The sequence below is a fragment of the Hemiscyllium ocellatum genome, chromosome 42 (assembly GCF_020745735.1).
Source record: "Hemiscyllium ocellatum isolate sHemOce1 chromosome 42, sHemOce1.pat.X.cur, whole genome shotgun sequence".
NCBI classification, from domain to species: domain Eukaryota; kingdom Metazoa; phylum Chordata; class Chondrichthyes; order Orectolobiformes; family Hemiscylliidae; genus Hemiscyllium; species Hemiscyllium ocellatum.
Window position 1 is genome coordinate 36515583 of NC_083442.1, and position 12119 is coordinate 36527701.

A 12119-nucleotide genomic window follows, 5' to 3' on the forward strand; every position below is an offset into this window, starting at 1 on the left:
TCTGTTATTGTTGGGTCTCATAGGTAAAAACAGATTCAAAGTATTAAAATAACACTCAGTCATGACTCTTGCCTCTGTGTACAAATCTCCTTCTTGATCTGTAATCTGCCCTACCACCCCCTCCCCTTATGATTGCTTATGAAAGACCTTCGGATTTGCTTGTATTTTAACTGTCAATCTTTTCTCAAAATCCCTCTTTTCTTCTTTGTGTTTCCTTTTTTACTCCTTTCTTAACCTTCTGTGTTCAGTTTGATTCTCAATTGTATTTACAGTAAACTTTTTTTAATTGGCACCTTATGAACCGGAACTCTCAAAAACTGGCAAAAATTGTATCCCTCAAATATCGAAAATTTACTATTTTATTGCGATCTTGCAATGTCCAAACAGTCAGTTGAGGGTGTAAGTGAAAAGGCTCTCTGCTGCTAAGTTTTATTTAAGGCAAGGTTGATTATATAGGTAATTTATGCTGTGAATAAAGTATAACACTGGTGTGTATGTCCCCTGCATTCCTATTACATAGTGTGTTTGTACATTAATTATGCAGACTTCTTGCTCAACTGGAATAATTGATCAACCAGTACATTTCTGATCCCATAGGTGTTGGATAATAAAAGGTTTGCTGTACGACCTAACAGCTGTCGTAAGTACACTTATTTCTTTATTTCTATCTTCATTATCATCCAGGGAGCTCTGGATTTGTTTATCCCTTTGAAGGGAATATACTTTAGTAATCCCCAAATAATCTTTTCTTTGAAGGTAGCCCATTGTTCAGTTAGTTTTTCCTCATCCTTTGATTCCATTCTGGCCAGTCCAGTTCTATTCTTGGTGATTGTATAAAATAGCTGGTAGTTCCAGCAATAATATTTATATCTCTCCCTCAATTTATATTCTCATCTAATTGAAGGGTTTAAGGAAAACAGGAAGAAGAGAAGTCAGAAAGCACACCTTCACATAAAGGATTGTGGAAATCTCAAATTGTCTCTTCCAAAAAACCATTTGGGACTCAGCATCGATTGGAATTTTTAAAACTGACATTTGGTTAAATAAGGGTCTCCGGGAAAGTGGAGCAATAATCACAGTCATTATTGATCGATGAAACAGGCTTGAGACACTGAAATGGTCTCCTCCTACTCCTATGCTGCAAATGGCACACATTAATGGGAGGAATAAAGGGGAAATTTTCAATATTTGGAAAGACACTCCATGTAGTTTCGATTTCATCTCATCACCACAAAAATCATATGAAGATTACATAATTTGGCAATTACTATAAAACAATAGCTTTCTGGGCATAATGGGAAATGGGATTACAATTAGTGTGAATCATTGAAGTCTCTCCTTTCTAAAAGCCAGATGTTTACCTTTTGTAGACGTGCAGGTGGCAGGATCACTACTAGATCGGATTATTCTGTTCCCACCAGTCTTCTGTTGAGCAGCTGGCCTGACTCTGTCTGGCACAGTGGCAGATGAGGACTGCCTGAAGACTCCACAGCACATTTTAATTTGTTTGAGTGATAAAGTGCAGACCTGGGCTGGTGTTTGGGGCATTTTCTCCACTGTGTTGGAACTCACTGCAGAACATTCTGACAATCTGTGCTCTTGCCAGCTTACAGAGCTCAGTGACAGATCTGGTGAATTGTTTCCCTCCTCACAGAAACTTTCTGAATAAGTCCTGCATTGCCACCCAATATCAGCCTCCAAACTGGTGCAACCATGGTCTGTGGTTGTGGCAGGTATCACACTGGCTGCAGAGTGTACAGATTCCTGAATTTCAACTGAACAGCAATCCATGGACATGCCATTTTGTTCTAGGATATCAGCAGATTCACACAATGTCAGCAAGACATTGTCCACAGGCACTGAAAAGGGAAGAGGAATATTTAAACATTTATACATCTATAACCCTATTGAAGTACATCAAAAGAGAATTATCCACTTTTCCTGATCTTTGCATCAGCACTCTGACAACCTCGGGAACCTGTACATGTTACCATTCATGTGGTAAAAGTGCAGGCTGCCAACCACATAGGGGTTACTGCCACACCTGATCCTCTACACAAGCAGTATCTCCAGGGGCAGGAACCCTGGCTGATAGTGCCCTTGACTAGTGAAAAGACTAAAGTTAGCAGTGGACCAAAAACAGAAATTAAGCAAGAATCTCATCAAGTCTGGCAGCATCTGTAGAGCAAAAGCAGAGTTAATGTTTTGAGTCAATAAACCCTTCTTCAGAGGGTCTGGGTCTGGAGAAGGTTCACTGGACTTGAAACATTAATTCTGCTTCTCCAGCAACTTCTTTTTCTGTTTCAAATTTTCAGCATCTGTAGCTCTTTAATTTAGTCTAACATTAGACCAGGCTGAGACCAACTAACAGGATACTCCAGGCTTGTAAGCTGGTAATACAACATCTCAAAATCAGTCCAATGAGTGCTATTATCTCCAATACATAAGGCAAAGACCAGACACACTATAATTCTCAAATATCACAATATAAATTGATTGCTTGAAAAACTCTACTGACATCATATCTGTTAATCTGAGGTGTAAACATAATGTTAATGGCAGGTGTTACATTTATCCAGTCTTTCTCCAAGTTTTTGTTGTGCTCAATTTCTCCCAACTGCTCACAAATTCTCCCTCAGCTGAGTTTTCCATATAACGTTCTGGATAATCTCTATACTTTGGAGCAGCTTTCTAACCAAACAGCAACTTGGAAACAAAAATCCCACTTCCAACAAAGAATCAGACAGTCCTCAGCTTACATGCCTTGTGTACTGAAGGCTGTGAAGATATTCCTCTCAGACAGACTGGAACTGGAATTCTGCGAAGACTCTGAGCTGTGGTGATCCAGCGTGCTGCCCTGAATGATGAAACATAAGTGTTGAATCCCTGAGCAATGTGCTTTTCGTGACTGATCAGCTAGTACTGACTGACGCATTCAATGCTGCCTGGATGAAGTTCAGTCATAGTCATAGAGGCATGATTTAGGATACATAGGATAAAAGAATGGCTGTAATCTTACTCTAGCCAATCAAAGATAGTGGTGGAAATGGATGTAGGGTTGCTTGCTGGGCTGAAAGGTTCATTTTCAGATGTTTTGTCACCATACTAGGTAACATCTTCAGTGAGCCTCCAGATGACGTACTGCTGGTGTTTCCTGCTTTCTATTTATATGTTTAGGTTTCCTTGCGTCCGGAGGTTACTGAAGATGTTACCTAGTATGGTGACAAAACGTCTGAAAATGAACCTTCCACCTCAGCGAGCAAACCTACATCTAGCACCTCAACGTGAACTACAAATCTTCTCAAAACTTGCTAATAGTGGTGGAAAGCTGTGTGTGGAATCTGAGGACATAGGGGAAGCACTTAATGAATATTTTTCATCAGTATTCGCATTGGAAAAGGGCAATGTTAGTGAGAATAAGGAAATACAGGCTACTAGATTAGATGGGATTGCAGTTGACAATGAGGAGGTTTTAGCAATTTTGGAAGATCTGAAAATAGATAAGACCTCTTGTCTGGATTAGATTTATCCTCGGATTCTCTGGGAAGCTAGGGAGGAGATTGCAGAGCCTTTGGCTTCGATCTTTATGTCATCATTGTTGACAGGAGTAGTGCCAGAAGACTGGAGGATAGCAAATGATCCCTTGTTTTAGAAGGATAGTCTAGACAACCTTGGTAATTATAGGCCAGTGAGACTTACTTCAGTTGTGAGTGAGGTGTTGGAAAGGGTTATAAGAGGTAGGATTTATAGTCATCTGAAAAAGGATAATTTGATTAGAGATAGTCAACGCGGTTTTGTGAAGGGTAGGTTGTGCCAAACTACCTTATTGAGTTCTTTGAGGAGGTGTCTAAACAGGTGGATGAAGGTAAAGCACTTAATGTGGTGTATATGGACTTCAGTAAGGCATTTGATAAGGTTCTACATGATAGGCTATTGCACAAAATACAGAGTTTTGGGATTGAAGGTGATTTAGCAAATTGGATCAGAAATTAGCTAGCTGAAAGAAGATAGATGGTGGTGGTTGATGGGAAATGTTCATCCTGGAGCTCAGTTACCAGTGGTGTGCCGCAAGGGTCTGTTTTGGGGCCACTGCTGTTTGTCATTTTTAGAAATGATATAGATGTGGGCATAGAAGGATGGGTTAATAAATTTGCAGATGACATTAAGGTAGGCAGAGTTGTGGATAGTGCCAAAGGATGTTGTGGGTTACAGAGGGACTAGATAAAGTGCAGAGGTGGGCAGAGAAATGGCAAATGGAGTTTAATGCGGAAAAGCGTGAAGTAGTTCACTTCGGAAGAAATAACAGGAATGCAAAGTATTGGGCTAAAGGTAAAATTCTTGGCAGTGTAGATGAACAGAGCAATCTCGGTGTCCAGGTGTATAGATTCCTTCCCATCCAGGTTGATAGGGTTGTTAAGAGGGCATATGGTGTGTTGGTGTTTGTTGGTAGGGGGCTTGAGTTTCAGAGCCATGAGATCATGCTTCAGCTGTACAAGACACTGGTAAGACCACACCTGAAGTATTGTGTACAGTTCTGGTCACCACATTATAAGAAGAATGTGGGAGCCTTGGAAATGGTTCAGAGGAGATTTACTAGGATGTTGCCTGGTATGGAAGAAAGGTCTTACGAAGAAAGGCTGAGGGAACTGAGGCTGTTTTCGTTGGAAAAAAGAAGGTTGAGAGGTGACTTAGTCAAGACATATAAGGTAACCGGAGGGTTAGATAGGGTGGACAATGAGAGCCTTTTTCCTCGGATGGTGAAGCTAACATGAGGGAACATAGCTTTAAATTGAGGGGTGATAGATTTAGGACAGATATCGGGGTAGTTTCTTTACTCAGAGAATAAGAGGGGCATGGAACAGCTTGCCTGCAACAGTAGCAGATTTGCCGACGTTAAGAGCATTTAAATGGACACTGGACATACATATGGATAATAATGAAATGGTGTAGGTTAGACAGGCATCAAATTAATTTCACAGGTCGTTGCAACATCGAGGCCTGAAGGACCTGTACTGCGCTGTAATGTTTATGGTCTATGTATAGCACAGAAACAGACCCTTCGGTCCAATTCGTCCATGCTGACTAGATATCCTAAATTAATCTCGTCCCATTTACTAGCACTTGGCCTATATCCCTCTAAACCTTCCTATTCATATACCCATCCAGATGCCTTTAAATGTTGTATATGTACCAGCCTCCGCCACTTCCTCCAGCAGTGCATTCCATACATGCACCACCCTCTGCATGAAAAAGTTGCTCCTTAGGTCTCTTTTAAATATTTCTCCTCTCACTGTAAATCTATGGCATCTAGTTCTGGACTCCCACACCCCAGGAAAAATACTTGACTATTTATCCTATCCATGCCCATCTTGATTTTGAAAACCTCTATAAGGTCACCCCTCAGCCTTCAATGGTCCAGGGATAACAGCCTTAGCCTATTCAGCCTCTTCCTATATGTAGCTCAAACCCTCCAACCCTGGCAAATTCCTTGTAAATCTTTTCTGAACCCTTTCCAAGTTTCAGCCTATTTAAAAGAGAGTCAGCTTATATATGAGAGGGATAGCCACATGAGGGAAGAGGATTTATAAATGTAAAGTCCAGAGGGACTACGGGAAATGGGCCTGAATGATATTTCTGTATTGCCTCCGGCTGAATTCTTCCCTTAAATATTACTGATCAGCACAACCCAGGTGGCAGCTTTGGACCAGAGGGCATCAGAATCACAAAGACTTCAGCTACAGAGTCAGGGTTGGTGTACTTTTGCTCAAAAAAACATTTTCTAATCAACTTGTTCAGAGATGTTATTATACATCTCTGAAACAGGAGGGACATGAAGCCAGACCTCTTCGCTCAAAGGAATACTATCACTGCATCATGAGAGTTTTAAACAGTCAAGCATCTGGATCTTCACACAAAAGGGATCAGAAAACAGTTCATTTTCTTGCTTTCCCTGAGTGAGAGGCCAGTTGGTGAAGTAAGAGGCAGGATATAGGATGACGAGAAGCTGGTAAAAAGTTGTCAGCAGTTATGCCTCCTTGAAGGATTGCAGCATTCAGCAGGAGTCCTGCTACATCTGCCTGGAGATGGAGGATGCAGACATTCAGCAAGTTGTGTGAGTTTAGTTCCATAACATTACCCCTGTTGGACTGTATCAAGAGCAATCTGTCTGGGAACATTCGATTAAATGTGTTTTCTGGGTATTGTGGACCTAATCCTTGTCTAATGCAGAAACATGAAAAAAAGAACAAGAGTGGACCATTTGGCCCCTCAAGCCTGCACTGCCATTAAGTATGATCATGAGTGATCCTCTATCTCATAGCATACTTCAGCTCTCCCTCATACCCCATGACATCTTTAGTCTCAAAAGATCTATGTATCTTAAATGTTTTCAATAACTTTATGTCCACAGCTTTCTGTGGTAGAGACTCCCGCAGCTTCACTGCACCAAAGCAAAGAAATTTCACGTCATCTCAATTCAAAATGGCCTACTGTGTATCTTGAGACTATGACCCCCCCAAGCAGGGGAAACATCACCCCTCTATCAAGTCTGTCCAGACCTGTCAGAATTTTACACAATACAATGAGTTCCAATCTCATTCTTCTAAACGTCAGAGAATACAGGTCCAATTGACCCAATCCCTGCTCAAACCTGCCATCCCAACCAGTGTGGTCAATCTTTGTTGCACTCCCTTTATGGCAAGTATACCTTTTCTGAGGTAATGAGACCAAAACTGCTAACATCAAACTAACTACCTCAAGGGACTCTTGTATTTACAGATAGGAAGTGAGTGGGAACGGAGTGTCCATGTCCCCATCTGTTGGGTTACTAATAGATGATGCTCACTTTTTTTTAAACAATATTCCAATTCACAGGTCTCAATAAAATCTGGAAGGACAGACGTCAGTCAATGCAGCCTAAATCAGAACTGACTGTCAATGCATGGATTGGGTTAAAGTTTCACAATCAGTATTCATTGTCAAAGGGTATATTAAAGTTATTAAAATGGACATCCTGATCATAAATTAAATGTGGGAAGTTCCCCAATAATGCACAGGAAAAACTGATTGTGTTCTTCCTAGCCAAAGGCACTGATTAGCCTGACTGAGGTTCAGTGCCTGACTGAGGTTAACTAGCAACAGAGACTTGGCCAAGAATGCAAGACCTTGCCATTTCCTGTTTATTTTTTCAGCTGGTCTATTGAGGAACCTGCTCCCTCATTTTCTAGTTGTTCAGTAATGCTGGAGATAAGGAGTTGGGGACAGCTGGAATGTTGCTTTCAACAACATGATGTATCATACTCATTTAGGAATTTGAATGTTTTATTACTTAGAACATAGAACATTACAGCACAATACAGGCTGTTCTGCCCTCTATGTTGCACCGACCTGTGGAATGATTAATAGACCTAGTCATCTCGCTGATGCAACCTCTAGGATGAACTTCCTTTGACTTATTAAAACTATGTAATGTTAAATAATGGTAACTAAATAATGGTGTATATTAATAACATCCTACTAACACTAGCTGTTTAGTTCAATATTTGAATACTTTGGTGAGATAGAGTATGATGCTGGTGCCCATGGAACCAGTTCCAAGCATGAGGCTGTATCCTCAGGAAACCTCATGAAATCATTAGGTACAGTTGAACATTGATTGATGCTCTGTCCTGAACTAGTGAAAGACGGTTTAATCTCACAGTTGAAGCAGAGTTCAAGCTTTTCTCCCTCACCTGATTAGTAGAGGTTTGTCCAACTGCAGCTTCATATGGGGGAGGCAGCTCTGCAGGGTAGAGGCAGCTAGGGCTGTTAATGGTGCTGAAGGGGGAGGGAGGGAAGTCCAGGTGCAAGTTTCTGAAAAATAACAGTAAATGTTGAGAGCCAGTGACAACATGCATTCCATTGAGTTCCACACAGACATGTAAGCTGCTAGGATCATAGTACCAAAAAGGAAGGAAGTTATTGGCAATGATGAAATGATGGGAGGTAGAAAAGTGAACTGATTTGTCCTGCATGTAGGTAGACATAACAATATGCAGGTTTAAGTGGTAAGTAAGATTTGCACACACACACACACACACACACTGGACAAAAAGAAAGAAGCTAACCATCTCTCCTCAATGTTCAATGCCTATAAACGACCTGAGCATTAACACTGAGCTAAAACTTATGTGGTCAGGTCACATTAAAACAGTGGCTAAAAGAGCAGGTCAGAGGCTGCGAGTTCAGTGAGTGACTCTCCAAAGCTTATTCACCATCAGCAAGGTACAAGTCAGAAGTGTGATGGAATACTCCCAACTGCCTTAATGACTGCAGCTCCAATAACAATCAAGGTGCTCAGACAAAGTAGTCCATTTGATTGTCATCCTATCCACACTTAAACATTCACACCCTTCACCAACAACGCACAGTAGAAAACAACTTGCACCATGTGCAAAAAGGCAGTGAAGCAACTCGCCCAAGCCTCTTCCAACCACACAATTCAACAACCTGTGACCTCCATCAACACAATGACAATGGCTTTAGGCACATGGAAACATTATTTCCAATTACCCATGATCCTGATTTGGAACAATATTGCTATTTCTTCATTATTTGTGGGCAAAATCTGGGATTCTTCTTCTTAACAGCACTATGGAGCACCTTCACCACATGGACTGCAGCAGTTCGAGAAGGCGCCTCACCACCATGCAAATGATGGCCTTCCCAATGGCACATTCTCACTCCATGATTGAATTTAAAAACACTGTGTATGGATGAGGAGAGAATTCCAGAGGTATTGTGACTGATACATCAGTGTGTGCTGGTCAGGTAGAGAGAAAAGGCATGGCAGCAATTGAGAATTAGATGGGTCAAAGAGACCATCGGGGGGCTGTATTAAAGTTGAGAAAATGTACTTTGAAGTTGATTCACTGGATCACTGCGAGTCACTATGGTCGCCATACTATAGGAAGGATGTGGAAGCTTTAGAACGAGTGCAGAGGAGGTTTACCAGGATGTTGCCTGGAATGGTAGGAAAATCTTATGAGGAAAGGCTGAGGCACTTGGGGCTGTTCTCATTGGAGAAGAGAAGGTTTAGGGGAGATCTGATAGAAGTGTATAAGATGATTAGGGGTTTAGATAGGGTAGATACTAAGAACCTTTTACCGCTAATGGAGTCAGGTGTTACTAGGGGACATAGCTTTAAATTAAGGGGTGGTAGGTATAGGACAGATGTTAGGGGTAGATTCTTCACACAGCGGGTTGTGAGTTCATGGAATGCCCTGCCCGTATCAGTGGTGAACTCTCCTTCTTTATGTTCATTTAAGCGGGCATTGGATAGGCATTTGGAAGTTATTGGGCTAGTATAGGTTAGGTAGGACTCGGTCGGCGCAACATCGAGGGCCGAAGGGCCTGTACTGCGCTGTATCCTTCTATGTTCTATGTTCTATTTGGGGACAATAGGCAGGTGATACCACAAACCTGCCAGATTGTTGTGAAAGTCTATATGGTTTACAAGTGCACTTTAGAGAAACAAATCTGTCCTTGTTTGGGTTGGACTACATATGACTCCAGTCCTACAGCAAAGTGTTGACTCTTAATTTTTCTCTGAAGTAGCTGAGCAGATCAGGTCTGGCAATAAATGCTGACCTTCCCATTGAGAGTTAATAATAAACACATTTTTGAAGCAGAGTAGAAAAATGTGCAGATATTTCCTCTGTGGGACAATCTAGAATGAAATCATAGCTTTAAGCTAAGGGATAGTAGATTTAAAGCAGAGAGGAGGAAGAGTAGACAAGGGTTGTGAAACTGTAGAATTAATTATCCAGAGTGTGGTGGCTGGGACATTGAGAAAATTTGAGGAGATAGATTTTTAATTTGTAATGCATGATTGGGTTATGGGGAATGTACAGGAAAGTGGAGTTGACAGATGAATTCAGCCATGATCATATTGTATGGTGGAATGGGTGTGAGGAGCTGAACAGCTTATTCCTGCTCTTAGTTCTTATATTCTTAAAAAGAATAGCAAAGATTCCTAATGCTGGTGACTATTCAGTGGATTCTGCTGGCCTAGGCTTGGCTGAGTTACTGGTGATATTCTCTATCTATGCCTTCTGATCCCAGCAAAAATTGCATCTTCAGGATAGGAGGGAAAGCTAGAAACAAGCTGTAGCTGGCAGAATAAGAATAAGAGCACTCACCTCTGGGTCTCAACTCCTGGGCTACAGGTATATTCTGGAGGATAGTATGGCGGAGGTGGTAGAGGAGGGATGAATTCGTCAAAATCCAGTGGTTGCTGCAGAACTGTACCATGGGGAGACACGCACTCAGGATTTGGAACTCTCTGTGGAATAAGCTGTCAGGAAGGCCAAATGAACAATACAATAATGGAAAAGGACAGAGCTGTCTCCCAGAAATTTGGGACTGAAATTATATGATAGCAGTTTCTTGATTACAGAGCCTGTAATTCATTGATTACATCCTGACACCCATTCAGATGCCTCTCTCCACAACATACCAGGAAGATGCAAGACTGGTCCAGAGGAGAAGAGACATGTTTCCCAGTAAAAATTCAATAGTTCCAAATTACCATTAAGTCTTGAAGATAGGAAACAAATACTTCTGTTCATCCACAACCTTTTTTGACGGATTGGAAACAAATGGCAGCAACATTCCACTACCATAAATTAATTGTAATAAAAGGAAATAGGGACAGGGCAATTTTGTTTTAATATTCACTTATGGAATGTAGGCATCGCTGCTTGGCCAAGATTTACTGTCTGTCCAGGATTCACTGCCTGTCCATAGATGCTTTTCACTGTTCTAGATTAGATTACTTACAGTGTGGAAACAGGCCCTTTGGCCCAACAAGTCCACACCGACCCGCCGAAGCGCAACCCACCCGTACCCCTACATATACCCCTTACCTAACACTACGGGCAATTTAGCATGGCCAATTCACCTGACCCACACATCTTTGGACTGTGGGAGGAAACCGGAGGAAACCCACGCAGACACGGGGAGAACATGCAAACTCCACACAGTCAGTCGCCTGAGGCGGGAATTGAACCCAGGTCCCTGGTGCTGTGAGGCAGCAGTGCTAACCACTGTGCCATCGTGCCGCCCCAATGGCCGTTCTGTGGCCATGGTTGAGTGCAACATGGTTTTCTGAATTTTGATACAAACAACTAATTCGAAGTCCATTTGTATTGACTTATATGAGAGTGTGTGTTTGTGGGGCAGGTTTGACGGGAGCAGTAGTTAAATGCAATCCATATATGTTACTGTATCTGGCTTGTAATTCCATCTGATTCTAATCTATACAAGATATGCAACTAAATACTGCCTCATGATACACAGATACAAAGGTTTGTTGATTAAAACCATACATAAGAACTGTTTTCAGAGTGGATGCATCACAATGTACGTTCATTCGAATTAGAAACAGAAGGAGCCCAATCAACCCCTTGAGTCACTATTCAGTAAGATCATGGCTGAACTGATTCTGCCCTCAGCTCCACCTTCCTGCGCCCGTAACCTCACACTAACCCTAAACTCCCTTGTATGTCTAATATCTGTGTAATTCAGCCTGTGTAATCTGTGTATATCCAGTGACCCTGCCTCCATTTTTAGGGCAGAAACAAAATTTCACATAGACTTTCTTCCCAAGGACTAGTTTATATTTAACAAATAGGAAGAGGATGAAACCCAGGACATATGAACTTCTTTTTGAAGAAATTATCAGGACACTGAAACATTTAATGAAAATCTGGAAATGTCCCAACAAAACCTTGATTGTTGGTCACCTTAGTCAATTGGTCTAGTAACTCTCTAACATTCTGTCTGTTTCAGCAGAGAGTAGTTCAGCCCCACATAATATCAAGAAGGAGCTGGAATCAGGCCCAATGTTCCCCCAGTTTGTGCTGACTTAAGCTAAATTAGCACAGTGGTTAAAGTTAAAGTTCATACCTTGTTTTCCAGGAAAGGAGGGTAAAAATTTAATGACAAACTTATTTACAATACTATTTTAAATTGCATCACTAGAAGGAGTTTCTTATTAGAGATACAGTAGTCTTGAAAGTTTAATACTGAAGGACTTATGCCCGAAATGTCGAATCTCCTGTTCCTTGGATGCAGCCTAA

The 12119-nt window shown here is 41.5% G+C and overlaps 1 protein-coding gene across 1 annotated transcript in view; it reads right to left on the minus strand.

The window, feature by feature from the left end:
- The window catches only part of fam189a1 (family with sequence similarity 189 member A1), a 109489-nt gene that overhangs the window by 4258 nt on the left and 93112 nt on the right, over nucleotides 1-12119 (minus strand). Inside the window, exons 6-9 of the mRNA XM_060853692.1 lie at nucleotides 10179-10333; nucleotides 7731-7851; nucleotides 2764-2857; nucleotides 1362-1859 (exon numbers count right to left, since the gene is read on the minus strand). Of these exons, the coding sequence (XP_060709675.1) occupies nucleotides 1362-1859; nucleotides 2764-2857; nucleotides 7731-7851; nucleotides 10179-10333 (868 nt within the window). The remainder of the gene's footprint in view (nucleotides 1-1361; nucleotides 1860-2763; nucleotides 2858-7730; nucleotides 7852-10178; nucleotides 10334-12119) is intronic.